The sequence below is a fragment of the Ctenopharyngodon idella genome, chromosome 7, assembly GCF_019924925.1.
Source record: "Ctenopharyngodon idella isolate HZGC_01 chromosome 7, HZGC01, whole genome shotgun sequence".
Taxonomy (NCBI): domain Eukaryota; kingdom Metazoa; phylum Chordata; class Actinopteri; order Cypriniformes; family Xenocyprididae; genus Ctenopharyngodon; species Ctenopharyngodon idella.
The window spans coordinates 34,966,851-34,985,923 of NC_067226.1; the positions used below are offsets into that span (position 1 = coordinate 34,966,851).

The 19,073-nt window shown below is 38.3% G+C and overlaps 1 protein-coding gene across 1 annotated transcript in view; it reads right to left on the reverse strand.

The window, feature by feature from the left end:
• Positions 1-13,887, reverse strand: part of LOC127515646 (fucolectin-1-like) — a 38,944-nt gene extending 25,057 nt beyond the window's left edge. Inside the window, exons 1-3 of the mRNA XM_051899525.1 lie at positions 13,800-13,887; positions 9,158-9,428; positions 8,918-9,057 (exon numbers count right to left, since the gene is read on the reverse strand). Of these exons, the coding sequence (XP_051755485.1) occupies positions 8,918-9,057; positions 9,158-9,428; positions 13,800-13,887 (499 nt within the window). The remainder of the gene's footprint in view (positions 1-8,917; positions 9,058-9,157; positions 9,429-13,799) is intronic.
• Between the last annotated feature and the right edge of the window lie 5,186 nt (positions 13,888-19,073).

The following is a 19,073-nucleotide window of genomic DNA, read 5'->3' on the forward strand; positions in this document are numbered from 1 at the left end:
AACCAGGTCTGGCGGCGTGTGATGAGGCACACCTGAAGATAATGAAGCCTCGTCACCGCCGCTGTTAAATGCTGAGCGCGCATCTGCTAGGGAGACCGGTCTCTTTCCCCTGTGCACGCACGCTGGTGTCCTCGTGGGTCCAGGAAGGGAGCGCGGAGGGACTCCCGCACCGCCATAGATGTGAGTCGCCGGACCCGCGGTCCGGAATGGAGAAGCATGCGTAACGCCGCCGACAGGTTAGGACGCCGGGCCGCAATTCCTCTCAGTTGTCATGGCATAAAGAGGACGAGCCGCTGTACTGAAGCCGCCGCCCCTCGCGCCTTGGACCGAAGAGAGAGAGAAGCGCGTGCGGCCGCCGGACCCCGCCCCTTACCTGGACCCATCCTTTCTGCTCATTACCCTTCCTTTACGTTTCCCTGGCACAACGAGGACACCAGGTCCCCTGTTTGTTTGGACACTTTATTTCCTTTTTTTTTTTTTTTTTTTTTTTTTTTGATCATTTTCTGGTAAATAAAAGCTTCTCCGAGGCCTGATGCCACATCCACTGTGTCTGTCGTTTGCTCCTCCCACCACAGTATGTACTTAAGTATAACTAAATGTACTTGTGGCACGCTATAAATTGGTATACTTGAAGTCTGCTAAATTGGAACAACTAATTTTGTACTAAATGCATTTTAGCTGTCCAAAAGCAGTGCTGAAGTTCAACTAAAGTTGTATTAAATATACTTGTTTGTGCTAAAGTGGAACTATCAAGTATACTTAAGTACACTTTAAATATACTCTTGTATTTAAGTTTTGAAATGCAGAATTCACTCAGCATAAACTTTAAATGTATTTTGGTGACATTAGAATTGCAATTCAATTACATTGTAAGAGTGTTGAACATACATTAATATTATACTGATAACAAACTTTTAGTGATTTTAAAACACATTGCAATGGCATTCCAAGTTAACTTGTAGTGTGCTAATGGCATCATTATAGTGAGCTTCAAATAGGCTACAATAAAGTAATCTTTATAAATAAAGTTACAGCTTTAGAACATGCCTTTTACAGACAGACCCAGTATACCAGTAACTTACTTATCCAGTGAGACAATGAGAACAGATTTATATGCATATTGAATGCAGGAACCAGTACGAGCTGGAATCGAACCCGGGTCACGCGGGCCGCTGTCGCACAAGAGCACTCGGCTTACAAGTACATCTATAAGCGCACAGACATTATTAATGACAGCACAGATTATATGGATTAAAAGACTGAATCGCCGATAGACACAGTAAGTGGTGCGTGAAAATAAACGTGAAACGGCCTGTTGCTATACAACACGAACGTGCATTAAACTTTAAGCTGTTGAAGAAATAAAACCAGCAGACGCAACATTAAGTATCAAGAATGTTTTACTTCCTTTTTACCTTACATGATCTGCCATTAACGCAACACGAAGCAATTGCATAAACCGGCACATTAGTTTTATTCTTGTGCACGCACTAAAACACAGACAGTTCTGGTCATTGGTGGGAAAATGTGAACGTGCAGAACTGCTTGTGTTTCCGTGTGTGCGGAAGAAATATAATCATCCGTAACATTCCTCTGCCGATTGTCTCTGCGCGCTTCAACTCTCACTGCACCACAACTGCTCCTGACAAAAACACTATGAAATGATTTGGCGGTCTTGCATTAAGCTGCGGATTTATGTGTGACGCATAATTTGAAATGATTTATTTTTCATGCAGTAAACGTTTCTGGATTTGTTTGACATTTTAACTTTTTTTGCTCAGGATCAGTTTAATAATTAATTTATTAATTCATAATATTTTGACAGCCCAAAGGGCTGCACTCCATATTTCAAAGTGCAAATAAGGTCCATTAAAGTAGCATTAACGGGAAAAGTGTATAGGTGCACTGAAGTGCATTAGGAATACACAAATGTAATAAAACTTCTGATCAGGTATGTGAATTTCTTTCACCATTTCAAACTGACTATATGTTGTTTTCTTTATTTGTCATAATTACAAATATTTACTTATGCAACTACTTTCTACATGTATGTATATCTGTTTGCAACCATGCAAAATTGTGAAAAGTGCTATAGAATTAAATTAAACAATAACCTACCTGATATTCAAAGTGTGAGCAAATTATTAAAAAAGGTAAAGGTCATAATTATAAAACTTACTTATGATTATTTTTTTGCAACTCAAAACACATTTCCTGTAAACTTTTATCTAGGCCAATACTATTTTTTATACTAAACAAGTAGAACTCAAATACTGCTCATTGAATTGGACATTTAATCATAACATAGTATTCAACAAAAATAAATTACTGAAGTACTTAAAGTAACAAATGAAATCATTTTATTTGCAAATTTCTCATGGTTACGTCTGAGCTGTAGGCAAAAGTTGGGTTTGAAAATTCTGCCCTTACAGCCAGTTAGCAGAAACAAACTAGATGTTTCAGTTCATACCTCATGTTTTCTGTGGTTTGCACAAAAAGAAAGTCTCATCTAAAAAATTATATAGCATCATCTAAAAATAATTTGATCATTCTCGGGTCGAGTCTCTGTGTGTTTAAGACTTCATGTTTCCTCAGTCTGTGTCAAGTATTGTCACGTGTACCACTGTTGGTGAGTGTCTGGTTTAAGCTCATTTTTATTACCAAGTCAGGCCTGTGTTGTATTTTGCTCACGTTTTTGGAATTAAATAAACTGTGTTTGGGTTCTCCAAGACTTGCCTACAGTGGATTCCCTTACAGCAGGGGTTTCCAACCACATTCTTGGAGGCTCCCCAACACTGCATGTTTTCCATGTCTCCTTAATCAAACACACCTGATTCAGATCATTAGTAGAGACTCCAAAACCTGAAATGGATGTGTCAGACAAAGGAGAGATACAAAATAGGCAGTATTGGGGGGCTCCAGGAACGTGGTTGGGAATCACTGCTTTACAGCATTGATCTGTGTATTGACTATGTTGGAGGAAACTACAGCAATAATTATCTGCAACAAAGACTGTTTGAATTTAAAGACAAGAACACGTTTCTGTGGAATCAATACCTGACAAACACAAACATAAAGCAGACTGTCAAGCTATTTGCATACACAAATGAGAATCTATTCAAAATAAGATTTGATTAGTAAAGTAGATCTAAAAAATAAACTGAGAAATACTATACCAGAGATCAAGTGACAAGCAACCCTTCAAAAATTTGAAATCTCTAAAAACCCTGAGACACTAAAGACTGGAGTAATGATGCTGAAAATTCAGCTTCGATCAGAGGGATAAATTACATTTTACAATATATTCACAGAGAAAACAGACAAAAGAGACATTTTAAATTGTAATATTTCACAATATTACTGTTTTCACGATTTTTCAACAAATAAATGCAGCCTTGGAGAGCAGAAGAGACTTTAAAAAAAAACCCAGACTTCTGAACAGTATAATGTAAAAACTGAGAAACCATACCATGAATTATATAATGCAAACCATATTTTATATTATATATATATATATATATATATATATATATATATATATATATATACACACACACACCCGTTCAAAAGTTTGGGATCGGTAAGATTTTTAATGTTTTTAAAAGAAGTTTCATCTGCTCACCAAGGATGCATTTGTTTCATTAAAAATACAGTAAATACAGTAATATTGTGAAATATTATTACAGTTACAGTTTAAAATAACTTTTCTATTTAAAAATATTTTAAAATGTAATTTATTCTTGTGTTGGCAAAGCTGAATTTTCAGCATCATTACTCCAGTCTTCAGTGTCACATGATCCTTCAGAAATCATTCTGATATGCTGATTTACTGCTCAAGAAACATTTATTGTGTACAATTGTACAAAATATTTGTGTATTTTTTTTTCCAGGATTCTTTGAATAGAAAGTTCAAAAGAACAGCATTTATTTGAAAAATAATCTTTTATAACATTATAAATGTCTTTACTGTCACTTTTGATCAATTTAATGCATCCTTGCTGAATAAAAGTATTAATTTCTTTAATTTCTTTTCAAAAAAATAAAATAAAAATTCTTACTGACTCCAAACTTTTGAAATTAATAAGAAATGTTTCTTAAGCAGCAAATCAGCATATTAGAATGATTTCTGAAGGATCATGTGACACTGAAGACTGGAGTAATGATGCTGAAAATTCAGCTTTGATCACAAGAATAAATTGCTTTGTAAAATATATTCAAATAGAAAACGTCTCAGGTTACGTATGTAACCATGGTTATGGTGACGTCATGACCAAGAAACTATAAACATTGTCAGCTTCTGATAGGTCGAAGTAAGTCGGTCACAGGCATGCCGGGAGTATGGCAAAGTGACGCAGCATCTCGTTCTCTCTCAGGGAACCATGGTTACATACGTAACTTGAGACGTTCTCTTTCAAGGGAACTCGCGCTGCGTCAAGCTCTCTGGGAATGAATTACCCACGCCACCATAAAATCAAGTGCCTGTCTGTGTGAAATCGTGATGCGCACACTAAGATGAGGGCACTCGTGACCCCGGGGTCGAGACAAGGTCCAGATTATAGAACCTGACAAACGTGTGCGGCGAGGACCACCCTGCCGCATCACAAACTTCTTGAAGAGAGACTCCAGAAAGCAAAGCCATAGTGGCATATCAACTCGGCGTGGGGCACCGAGGCGGAGCAGAGGGACCTGACTCGGACGGCAGAGCGGCCCGAAGTGGGGTTAGACTCTGCGAGGTAACAGGATGTATGGGAGACAGCACAGAAGGGGTGGCCTCGACATACACACTGCCACCTGCTTGCGAGGTGAGAGGGGGCTGAGGGTGGCGAGGCACAGCGTCGCACACTGCCAGGCGTTCCCTTTTGAGACCTGGAGGAATTGGAAACAGCTCTTTTACTGAAGAGTCTGAGTCTTTATTGAAGAGTCTTCATCTCCAGAGGACTCTTGCTCACCTTCTGATGCCACAATAGATATCTGTTCCTCAGCAGGCGCACCAGAGGAAACGGCTGGTTGCTCATGAGAGGGGCCAGGATGATGCTCCAGAAGCACCACTGGCTGCAGTGTGGTGGAGGGATTAGGGGCCCATGGAGATGGTCTCGGCGGGGAAGCCCTAACCGTGATCCTCAGGTCACCCTGCCTACACGCTGAACTGCTGCTCTCCTGGCATGCGCCAGAAAAAAAAAAAAAAAAAAGAAAAAAAAACAGCAGAACGGGGCATAGGGGGAGGGGATTCCGCCTTGAGAACCAAGGTACGAGAGTCTAGACCGCAACACTGTGATAGTCACGTTTCCACAATGAAGACATGAGCTATCCACAAAAGCTGCCTCAGCATGCTGAATGCCGTTGCGACCGTCAGCTGGGGCCAGGGAACGACTGGTTCAGTAACATACGGGCGGAAATTCATCTTGAAAAAGACGCCAAGTCATGCCCGCAAGCTCTTTTAGAAGAAGAGAAACTCACTTTTTACTGGTGCTGAAGCACACAGGGGAACAGCTGCCGTGTGATTGTAGGTTCACACTGATCACCTACAATCACACACAGACAAACCGGCCCAAATCACAACCCTTGTCTGCACAAACGGTTGCTGTGAAAACAGCAGTTGAGAGCTGTATAAAGCTTGCAGCCACCGCTGTATAGTGCCGTCAGACCAACACAGCTGGTAAAAGAGAGAAAAAGCTTCCTCAGGCTTGTTTTTCTTCACACTTGAAGAGATCTCAGCAGGAACGAACAGCTGCTCAGCTCCGAAGCGAAGCACCTGCTTCCGCATTTATACCCGGGTGACGCAAAGCTCGCATGCCGATGTCCATTGGCTCATTTAGTTTACACTCGAAGATGATAGGGCTCTCATGCGATATCCCAATTCGTCGGTTCACTTCTGATGTACGTCGAACATGACCGACTGAAAGGAAACTGAGGCACAGAACTGAAACACCCATCCAAACAAACTCAGAATATACCTAACAATATTACAATAAACTGGCAAATAAAATATCAATATAAATATCAGTGTATATACAGAACTATGGGTTTCAATGTGAACAACAATTTATTTTCATTATATTTATTACTCTACATTTCTTAATGCTATATGTTGACATGATGTTTTATAGTTCTTAAAGGGGACTGATTATGCAAAATCCACTTTTGTATGGTGTTTGGCTATAAATGTGTGTTGGCAGTGTGTGTACATAACCACCCTATAATGATAAAAATCCAACCACTCCTTTTTTTTTTTTTTTTTTATCCCCATAAATCATAAGCAGTGTCTCAGAACAAGCTGTTTCCAGATCCCTGGCAGTGTGACGTCACATGAGCCACAGGCCCCGCCCACAAATGTTGACAGACACTGCCGTTTTAACATAGAACCACGAGTTCACAGCCAGTTGTACAGTCCACTATTGCTGCACTAAGAATGTCTCCCAAGCGTTTTAGGTGTTCTGTAGCTGGATGGATTAATCCACATAGCTCTCTCCACTTACTCCCTAAATTAATTTTGTTTTCAAAGAAAATGCTCCCTCAACTCTACCAAAATTCGTTTGTCTGCGCGAATCATTTCACACCGGATTTCTTTGTGAACGAATTTCAATACAAAGGGACAATACAAACCAGAGGTTGAGCTAAAAAGTTGTTACTCAAGGACAGATCAGTAATTGATTGTGATCCAGCTTACAGTCTCCAGAGTGATACTGCATACGGCAGTAATGAGGTGAGAGCACTTTATTACAGTTCATCGGAGTTGATTTACGGATATAAAGTTTCAGTTTATTAAGCACCACCCGAAAAGGCATAAGGTCTTTATATATTTGTTTACTGTTAGTTGTAATGAGTGTTTGTGTAATTCGCTGTGTATGTTGATGATAATGCAAGAGGGAGAGAGAGAGAGAGAGTTTATGGATAATATTTTAATGCACACTTGCACTGTGTTTTATTAAGCTCTTACAGTGATTTTCTAGAGTGAAAACAGACACTTCATCTTTTGTGTGAAGTACAATAAATGTCATAAAACTCATCTGTAAAGTCGAACGGGGTCTGGTACAACAGGCTTGTACTAATATAGTGGATAAAAACAAGAAGACAATATAAGTTATAACCGTAATTGAACTAAACTATACCCGTTCTATCTCCATGCATCATATATTTGCAGTTTCTGACATTATAGTGCGTCCTGACTGACTCCTGAATTTTAGTGAGTCGAAGACAGTGTTGATTTCAAGGGCATTATTTTCTATTCTCAGAGCGACCTGTAAATGAAACATTTTTGCTCATTACAATAATTTTATAATCAGTTCCTTTTGTGCAGTTACAGTACAGTTGTGAGAACAGACTCACGTTTATCAGTGTTCACCTTCTGGTTCACCTGTTTAGGAGTCTGAGACCATTGCAGTGTCACATCTGTAAATCCTCTATCAGCAAGAGCAGATCCCAACTGAAAATAACACATTCATACTAAACTGATTAGATCAGAATGCGATGATACACTCAAATGTTCCTCTCCTTTCCCTTGTGTTGTGTCTCAAAGAAACTCTACAGCATCACCGTAAACCCATTTGTTCTTAAAACAATGTCAGAATATTGTGAAAATATTCAAAATTAAAAATCATAATTTAAACTAATTCTCTTTTTGTAAATGCAAATGCATTGCAGGAGAACAACAAATGATTTTGTTCTTAATAGCTTCAGGACATAATATAGATTAATTCGATATACTGTATGCACATCCAGACTTGGGTTGTTTGAATTAGGTATTTAGATGTCTTATTGCTCAAAAATTGTTTGGATGTCTTCTTTTTGCTTAATGCAAAATTGGTTAGTTTGCTTATTGCCTGATGTCTTTTATCAGGTGTGAGGATTTATGTGAATGTGAAATCCCTTGATATTTTTTGTTCTTATTGGCTGACGAAGACCTTGGTTGGTCGAATTGATCGGACCTTGAATGTTGCAATTTATTAAAGTTTCATGGGAGCAGATAAAGCAGTGTGTGTGTGTGTGTGTGTGTGTTTGTGTGTGTGTGTGTGTGTGTGTTTGTGTGTGTGTGTGTGTGTTTGTGTGTGTGTGTGTGTTTGTGTGTGTGTGTGTGTTTTCCATTACTTTGAGGTCATAATAAAAATACATTAATGTGAATACAGTGGGTCAGGATTTGCACTTTCAAACAACATACAGATGAGTTGAAAATGTTTTGAAATGTTTCTATGTAAATCAACTAAAATGATTATTTTTCAAAACACAAAATAAATCAACACTCAAATAAATAAATAAATAAATAAGGTTAAAATAAATAAAAGGTTCCAAAAGGGGGTTTTCGCAGCTATGCCATAGAACCATCATATTTGGTTCCCCAAAGAACCTTTCAGTGATCAGTTCTTAAAAGAATCATTTTTTCTTAGTGTGAAGAACATTTGACCACTCTAAAGAACCTTTTGTGGAATGGAAAGATTCCATGAATGTTAAAAGTTCTTAATGGAAATATCAATGTCAATAAAGAACCTTTATTTTTATGTTTACTATGAAATGCAGCAAAAATTAAATGACTTGAGAACAATTGAGCCTGTATACAGTATCTCTGCTCCTCTTAGTAATCATGAGGGTTGAATTTGTTTCTTTCTCTCACCTGTTTCAGAACATTTTCTCTCATTGAAGGGTCAGTCAAATCATTCCTGGAGTTAAACTGCATTTTTACAAATGATCTTTTTAAACAGGGACCTGAAAAAACAGTCATACATGTAAATACATAGAACATCTACTTCAGTTAACAATGAAATATTAGAAATATGATTTGGACCATACACTTTTTATGAAAACATATCCCTGCTCCTCACTGTATCTTGCTGACAAAAATATATGACGATGTGAAGACATTATTATTATTATTATTATTATTATTATCATCATCAGATATTATAAACCAATATCACTAATATACCTTCTCCATAGACCTTCACCTCACAGAGAGTGAGTATCTTCATGTTTCCAGGAATGATCAGATTCACATAACGTCCTTCCATCCCATTACATGAGTAGCTGTAGGACTCTCCTGCTGGAATAGCAGGAATAACAGCACATCTACAGACAGAGAGAGAAACTGATGAAGGAGATAAAGATACTGTCATATATTTACATTTGTACTCAAGCTCTCATGTTCTTTTAACCTCAAGAGTCTCACATGGGATTGTTGTTGCCGTTGTTCTCCAAAGAGTTTCCGATGCGAATCTCAGCTCCATTAATTTGTTCTGCACAGCAGTGTTTTCTGTTAGTGACTACTTTACTAACTCGGTAAATATGATGCAGATCCAGCCTCCACCACGGGTTAGTCTCATTAAGGGTTGACGAACATCCTGTGTACAACTGCTGAAGACCTCGATCAATGGCCTTTTCAGCAAACCCGTCCCCAGATGTTGATGATTGTGTAGCGGCTCCATCTACTGCCAGATTTTCTAGAAAATTTATGAAAAAAGGCATTTACATTGATGCACAAAGTTTGTAATAGAAGGGAAGATTATTAGCAAACAATGACTTGAGGTGAAGTGATTCATTTCTGTGAGGCATTGGATCAGTTGTTTACTCAGAGGAACTCAGTGGGCAGAATCTGTTTTATTTTAAGCAAGACAAAGACGAATCAGGAAATAAGTCAGGCTGTCTTCTGGCAAGGCTTGTGAAACAGACTAAGCACTAATATTACTGCAGCTTTAAAGATTCAGACAGTGTTTTACAGGTGACCACTAGGTCTATTAGTAAAACAATGAGGGACTACTATCAACAATTGTATCCATCTGATGTCACAAACCCTGGAATTGAAATGAGTAACTTTCTGAAGAAAATTCCATTGCCATGTTTACCGTAGAAGGATAGGGAGATACTTTGTAAACAGATTTCTAAACAGGAGGTTATAGATGCCATTATGTCATTTAAAGGGGTACTTTACCTCTGGCAAAATGGGCTTTCAATAGGCGATTTTTTTTTTTTTTTTTTTTTTTTTTTTTAAATCAGAGATACCTGACTAGAGAAAACAAAGAAATAAGGCTGTTGTCTTCCCTTTTGCAAAATAGGAAAACTTCAACATCTGTAATGCACTGGGCATGTTGCCATCCAAGGCCACTCCCGCCAGTCTGCTATTTATACGCTTACCAGGATCAAATATCACCTTACTATAGTAGAAAATACTTCTTAGCAAACTTTGTCATAATGGTGTCAACTTACACTGTTCAAATTCATTCAAAGTGTAAACATGTAGCATGAATGAGTTACTTTCAGTTTCTAGTGAAGAATCCAGAGAGTTGTAGGCAGCAGCTAAAGGCTGCAAATAATAGTAAATGCAGAGAGAACGTATCTATCAAAAGTGGTCCAAGGAAGGAACGGTGGTGAACCGGCGACAGAGTCATGGGCGGCCAAGGCTCATTGATGCGCGTGGGAAGCGAAGGCTGGCCTGTGTGGTTCGATCCAACAGTTGAGCTACTGTAGCTCAAATTGCTCAAGAAGTTAATGCTGGTTCTGACAGAAAGGTGTCAGAATACACAGTGCATCAGTTTGTTGTGTATGGGGCTGCATAGACACAGACCAGTCAGGGTGCCCATGCTGACCCCTGTCCACAGCTGAATGTGCCAACAGTGGGCACGTGATCATCAGAACTGGACCACGGAGCAATGGAAGGTGGTGAACAAACAAGTCCAATCCGTGGAGGCCCCACCTTGCAACTTATAGGACTTAAAGGATCTGCTGCTAACATCTTGGTGCAGATACCACAGCACACCTTCAGGGGTCTAGTGGAGTCCATGCCTCAATGGGTCAGGGCTAACACAATATTAGGAAGGTGGTCATAATGTTATGCCTGATCGGTGTATATTGAAGACTTTATTAGTGACTCATCTTCTGGATCGTGTGTGTATTTACAACCCGTTCATGACACCGAGTCCAGGTCTTACATTTAGGGCAAACTGGGGTATGTTTTGGGTCAATCTTAGAAAGTACATTCACCAGTTTCCCCAGACTTGGGTACATAGTCCTACATGTTTTGGTTCTGCCCCTTGATAAGCCACTTTTGTGACAAGATTAAAGCAAAGCTTGACTGTATATTGAATTGCACTATTGTGAAAGAACCGTGTAAGAACCATGGTTTTTTTATTTTTGTAAATGAGTAAAGAGGACAGTAGACTATCACGCCAGGTTTAGCTGGCAAACAAATTATTTTTAGCTCATAAATGCATACTTGAATCTCAAGGGAGAATGACTCAGGACTCTGCTAAAACGCTTCACTCTTCAAAATAAATCTACGCCCTTGATATTGTATTATACATTGAATATAATGCTCTACAACAATGAATTACCTGCCAAATACCCATAGACTTCAACCTCACAAAGAGTAAGAATCTTCTTATCTCCAGGAATATAAACATTCACATAACGTCCCTCCATCCCATCACATGAGTAGTTGTAGGACTCGCCTGCTGGAATAGCAGGAATAACAGCACATCTACAGATAGACAGAAAAACAGATGGAGATAAAGATACTGTCATATTATCTTCACATTCACATTAATCTTTCACATTTGTACTCAAGCTCTCATGTTCTTTCAACCTCAATTATCTCACATGGGATTGTTGCTGCCGTTGTTCTCCAAAGAGTTTCCGATGCGAATCTCCGCTCCATTTATTTGTTCTGCACAGCAGTGTTTTCTGTTAGTGACGACCACTTTACTAACTCTGTAAATATCACTCAGATCCAGCCTCCACCATGGGTTAGTCTCATTAAGGGTTGAGGAGCATCCTGTATTCAACTGCTGGAGACCTCGATTACTGTCAATGGCTTTTTCAGCAAACCAGTTTCCAGATGTTGACGACTGTGCAGCAGCGGCTCCTACTGCCCGATTTCCTGGGAAATTAATAAAAACCTGTTGGACCCATCTTTATGCAACACAACGCCTTGTGGTTGTTTTGCAAAACACAGACAAATTTTCGGCAACTCTTGCCCACTCACTGTCTTTGTGAGTGAGCGAAGGTGAAAACTTACCAAAAAAGAAAAGCCTTTCCTTATCAAAACTTCCATTTCTGCTGCACCGAATTTAAAAGCATGCTAATTTTATTTCTCTATTTTAATCATATGTTTGCCTCACAGCAGCATCTTGCACATCGTTGGCTGCTTGGAAACAGATCTGAGAGTTGATTACTGAACTTGATGGAGAGGTTTAAGATTTCCTAACTAGACATAGGATAAGATTTTGTAAGATAAGACCCTAAATCAAGTTCCTTCTGTGTTACGGCCTGTGCCTTGAGTGTGTTTTGGTTTTCTCTATGTGTGACGTCATGACTTTGCTATTTTCATTCTCTGTCTGAGTTTGATTGTTTAGGTCTACCCTGTGCACCTGCGTCTAGTTGTGCGCACTGTTTGATTGACTATATGAAGGACACTGAAGTGGAGCATGGCAGGAGAGGGGAGGTACACCAGCAAACAAGCTTCTTTGTTTCTTTATCTGTCTCTCTTTATTTGTTAAGTGGATTTGTTTTGCTTTGGTTAAAGTTTCTGGTATTAATATTATTAATTTGGGTTAATTGTCTGTTACATTTGGAATTCTTTTGTTTGTTCTTGTTTTTCATACGAAACGTGTTCCTGATTCTTTGCCTTTTAATAAATATTTAGTAATGTATTTAGGCTTCATGTGTCCTTCCTTTATGTTACGTTTTCCCCTTTCTGACGACTTTAAGTAGAGGTGTGTAACATCTGTAATAAGAAATTGTGAAAAATCCTAAATCAACTTCTTATATCTTAAGTTAGAACCTAAGATAGAACGCTTCTGTAATTCACCCCCTGGTGATTTTATTTCTTTCTTTCCACCAGATGGCACTGCAAAATTGCTTCAGGGTTGTAAAAATAAGTAAAAAAAATAGACAGGAAATATATTTTTGAGTTGAAATATTTTTTAGCTCATTAAATGCAAAGCTTCTGCAAAGAAAAACAAATCCTGACAAGCAGCTTTTAGCCAAGACAAAAGAATGAGTTCAAAGAAGACAGACATTTAAGAGAAAATGTTCAGTCGTACCACTCATTACAAAGCTTTTCATCAAATGACGGGGACGTGAAATATCGATTTGAAAAGAAATTGTTTTAAAATCTTACCAGTTTATTAGCATGTAAAAAAAAACAATCTTTCTGGCAACAAAACAAACACTATGACAATATTACCATAGGCCTACTGAAGTCCTCCAGTTTCACTTAAAATGCAGTCAAGAACTGAGAGACAAGATCGCAGCAGTTGCATTTTGAATGAAATAAAGACATGAAAGAATCAACGAATGAGCGATCATTATACAGTGCTGCTCAAGTAGGTATATCTCCAAAAGTGGGCATAACCTCCAAAACGGGATGGGGCCTCCATGCGCAAAGACTTTCGCCATTGGCTCTGGCTTCAGCCAACTGACTTAACTTTCAAAATAAAAGTTTGTTAATGAAATCGAGATCATTTCTAGTTGATCTAGAGGTTTGAACCTCAGCTCTTTAGATATAAGGGGGAATACCCCGAGAGCCGTCCCAGTACCGTGCGTGGGAGCATTTTACTCTATCGTCATATTCTAAGCAATGGGGGTGTCCTGGAGCATTGGTGTCAAGCACTGATGTCATGTGCCTGTCTGACAATGGGAGGAAACCACGGCCTATTTTTGAGCTCCCACCCTGTTTTGGAGATCTCCAGGCTGAAGCTATACCCTTCTTGCTCATGTCACGACTGACCAATCAGGTTCAAGCATTTCAAAGAGCCGTGTAGTAAAAATTATTTATTGCATTCAATATTAAAAAGTGCTTGACAACAGTGAATTACCTGCCAAATACCCATAGACTCCAGCTTCAGTAAGACTAAGAATCTTCTGATTTCCAGGAATATGAACAACCACATAACGTCCCTCCATCCCGCCGCATTGGTAAGTGGCCGTGGCACTGGCTGCAAGACTAGAAATTACACCACATCTACAGACAGAGAGATCATGTATTATCAGTTTCTGTTCATCTTCAGTCACATTAATCAAAACAGTCAAAGAAAGCCTCACATGGGGTTGCTGTAAATGTCAAGGAAGTTCCCGATGCGAATCACTGCCCCATTTATCCTTGTAGCGTAGTTGTTTCTGTTAGTGATGGTCACTCTGTTCACTCTGTATATCTTCATCAGATCCACTCTCCACCACGGGTTGGTCTCTGTGTTTGTGTGGGTCCAGCTGGCGAGCGAACCATCAAGAGCAAATTCAGGGAAAGAGCCTTCAAAAGTTGATGACTGAGTAGTTTTGCCCCAAAGTGCTGCATTCTCTGGAAAATGTTTTAAGGACAAAGGCAAAAACTTTATCAAACAGAAAAGAAAAAAATAAATAAATAAAAATAAAATGAATGATTCTTACCTTCTTGTCCATATGCCTTTTCCTCAATCAATAAAAACCCTGTGGAGTGAGTATCAGAGAAACAGGTTTTGTTGAATAACATTCAGATTTGTATTTCTGCTTTAATTTACTTTGATACTGTCAATAACAAAATATCTTATGAATGATAATGGAAACAAAACATTGATCTGTGTAATGAACATGTTGGAGGAAACTACTGACACAATAATAATAATAATAATAATAATAATAATAATAAAAGCTGCAAGCAGTGATGAAAGGGCCCTCGCACCTGAGCTCACCGCCACCTGTTGGCCTTAGGAAATCAGTGAACAGTGGGCGACATGCATGTAAGCGAGAAAATACAGGAGAATTATGGCAAAGTCATTTCAAAGTGGCACACTTCCTGCTGCCAACAGGTGGCGCTTTAACCATAACTGAATATTGCCATGTAGATGTCTTCAGGCCAGGACTGTTATCAAACGTGAAGTTTGGAGCAGATCGGACATTGTATGCCTGAGTTACAACAACTTCCTGTTTCATGGCGTTAATTGCATACATTAGCACTTAGAAGAGTGTTGCATGATTTAACATGTTTCTAGTATGTTTGGTACTTTGTGGCATATTGAAATGTGTTCCTGGGATTGAATTACAGTGTGAAACATGTCATTTCCTGTTGCCAGCAGGTGGCGCTATGACTGTAATTGAATATTGCCATGTCGATATCTTCAGGCCAGGACTCTAATAAAACATGTGAAGTTTGGGGCAGATTGGACATTGTATACCCGAGTTACAGCAAAACATCGAAATTTGTCAGGCCGCCACGGACACGCCCTTCAGCGAAAACTCAAGATCTTCGCAATGTAACATCTCAAAGACCTTTAGATTAGACTGAACGAATATGATGTTGATCTGATTAAAGCTCTAGTAGGAGTTTGTTAAAGTACAAAGTCTGGAAATAGCAAAAAGTGCACAAATTTTGCTATCAAAATTCAAAATATCTGACTTCCTGTTGGTTTTCAGATTTTGCACCAGGAGACTTTTTTTGTAGGTATTGGGATGTTACATTTGTCTACCGAATTTCATACCTGTACGTGAAATGTGGTGCAAGGGGCACTTCGTTGAAATTTTGTAGGTGGTGCTATCGAGCCATTTTGCCATGCCTAATTCTGAGACCCATAACAGACGTAAATTTTCACCACTTCTGATGTGTGTGCAAAGTTTCATGAGTTTTCGAGCATGTTTAAGCCCTCAAAAATGTGATTCATTTGGGAGGAGGAGGAGGAGGAGGAGGAGAAGAGGAAGCAATTCCAATAGGGTCCTCACACCATCGGTGCTCGGGCCCTAATAATATGCAACAAACAGATTTGAATTTACAGTCAGACAAGAACACGTTTCTGTGGAATCAATACCTGACAAACACAAACATAAAGCAGACTATTCAAACTATTTGCATACACACGAGCATCTATTCAACATAAGATTTGATTAGTAAAGTAGATCTAAAAAACATAAACTGAGAAAAACTACCCCTGAGATCAAGTGACAAGCAACCCTTAAAAAATTTAGAATCAGTAAAAAAAAAAAATAAAATAAAATAAAATAGATAATAAAACTTCATACTTTTATGTATAGAAATTGAATAAAACTGATAAAGGAAAAAAAAAAAAAAAAAAAAAAAAAAAAAAACCCACACACACACACACACACACACACACTACAAAAGATTGCATTTCAAATAAATATTGTCCTTTTGAACTATCTGTTCAAACAATCCTGAAAAAAAAAAAAAAAAAAAAAAAAAAAATATATATATATATATATATATATATATATATCACGGTTACCACAAAAATCTGAAGCAGCACAGCTGTTTTCAACATTGATGATAATAATAATAATAAATGTTTCTTGAGCAGCAAATCATCATATTAGAATGATTTCTGAAGGATCATGTGACAATGATGCTGTGCATGTGTAATGATGCTGAAAATTCAGCTTTGATCACAGGAATAAATAGAACAGAAAAAAAAAAAAAAAACCAGTATCACATTCACATAGAAAACAGCCATTAAATTATAATATTTCACTGTTTTTACTGTATTTTTGATCAAATAAATGCAGCCTTGGTGAACAAAAGAGACTTTCAAAAACATAAAATCTTCCCGACCCCAGACTTCTTAACACTATAATGTAAACACTGAGAAACAGTGAATTATATAATGCAAACCATGGTAAAAAAATATGGGGTTAAAAAAAAAAAAATACCTTCATTATACAAAAGAGTTAATGCATGAAACAGCAACTGATATAGATTATTTAGGTTTGTTTGGCAAGAAATTTCAATACTTTCCTTAATATGTTATAAATCCACAGTAGAGAGAGAGGAGTGTAAACTAAACTACAAACAGAGCAACATTTCTGAACAAAGGAGAAGATTGCAGAAACATCAGCTAATATTAGCATGAATCTAGTAAAATAACAGATGCATGTATGTTGTACTTTACCCAGTAAGATCCACAGGTACTTGAAGAGCTTCTTCATGGTTGATTAAAGGCGTCCGTCTTTCTTTTAGGTACGGAAAGTGTTAGTTTATGGAGGACGACCTATTTAAATGTGCATCACATGATCAACTGTGTCTCTCCTCCCTTCCATCTTCATCATCTCATCTGCCTCTCTAATGGGTTTTCATTCATGAACACAGACTATAGAAGTTTGAGTAACAAATTTTAGTTAATCACAAAAAGCCTTTTTAAAAGAGTCTAAGAAAGGCAAGAAAAGTCATGACGGGTGATGATCATCATCACTGTTTTCATCACAGGTTTTCAGGGTGATACTGCTGTGTACAAACGCCTTTAAGTTTACATAGACCTCCCAAATCAGCTGCAAAAACACAGACAAACAAATAAGCTTCAAATAAGCTGTCTGGATTTTAACACCATCCCTGGCACACCCACTGCTTAAAGTTGATCGTGCTTTTGCTGCACTATAAAAAAAGATGTGAAAGAACAGAGCTACAGCATATTTTATACAGCTTTTGTAAATGTAAACAATATTACCAAACATTTTAGATATAAACATTTTAAATTTTAAAGTACATTTTAATTCAAGTGTAATCAACCGTTCTCGGTTATCCATTTTCCACTGAAAAGGTGCTGGTTCTCGTGCCAGTGTGTGTTACTGAAATCTGAGCCGCTGATGGGCTGAGGTTCGGCGGGGGAACTGCGAAGTTCAAACCTCAGACCGTCACCTTACGTTTCTGATTGCTGCACAATGTGGTGACTGATTCCCTTATATATTTTTGTATGTTTTGTTCAGCACTTGGTTGTACTGCAGTTGAACAGCTAGTGTTAGAATACATGAAAGAATAAATGGACTTACAAATACATTTTTTCAAACACAGAGACAGAAAACATTTTAACTGGCCTTTATAAACCAGAGAAGCCAGAGGCGTCAGTGGGAATCCATCCATGCCGGTCACATCTATTTTTATGCAAACTTTGAATTGTCAACTCGCAAACCTTTGCATCAACGTAAATGCACTTTCACTTGAAACGGGCCTCTGCTTTCACTTGAAAAAGAGCCCCGCCCCCTTGCCATCACACTGGGGTTGGAAATTAATGGGGGCTTGGAGCAAGAATGCCACCAAAACTAATAAAAATATTAGTTCTCGTTTTTAATTTTTAGAAAGGATATAGGTAGTTAAGCAATACCACATGTGCAAAAGTGCTGTTTTTCCAAATATCAGCATGTTGCCAAATGGCATATTGATTTTTAAACAAGTTCAAAAAACAAGAAGTTAACATTATATGTGACTTATATTTTAGACTCTAGCCTCTTACATTTTAGAATATTACCTGTTACTGCTCTGTTTCACCAATGAAAATTATTACTAACAGATCCACAGTATAGCTATCATGCGTCTCCGGAGTCCGGGCAACACAGTAATGTTTAGTTACAGAATAAATCTGCGTTTTTCAATGAATGAATATAGTTTTAACTGTTTCTCTGAAATGGGCCTCTGATTAGGCTGAGGTAGATTGTTTGGAATTTTGTAGTAAACATTAAAGGGTTAGTTCACCCAAAAATGAAAATTACACCATGATTTACTCACCCTCAAGCCATTCTAGGTGTATATGGCTTTCTTCTTTCAGTCAAACACAATCAGAGTTATATTAAATAATGTCCTGGCTCTCCCAAGCTTTATAATGGCAGTAAATAGAGGATGAGATTTTGAAGCCCAAAAAAAGTGCAACCATCCATCATAAAAGATATCTACACAGCTCCGGGGGGTTAATAAAGGCTTTCTGAAGGGAAGTGAGGCATTTGTTGTATGAAAAATATCCATATCTAAAACTTTAAAAACTAAAATAACTAGCTTCCGACAGAAGGCCATACGCATCGATTTATGGCAAAAGAGTGACCTCTGATCTGACGCATGACGTATTGATGAACGCAGAAGCTCAGAGGATACAGCAAAACAAAATGCTGGTCACGAATTAGAAGTCTAAAACAAGATTTTTTAAAGAGAAATGTTGGAGAAGAGGAGCATGAGTTTGTTGCCCAGTCCCATTTGTTTGGACCACGTCAAAGCTTATGTAGCGGATTTCACCCAGCACCACAAATGAACCACCAACACTAGGCTGTGCGGGTAAACCTCACTCCCTTGGCCTCAATAGGCGTACTGGCGATTGACACTAGGGACTGCAGTCTTTAGCGTCTTCTTT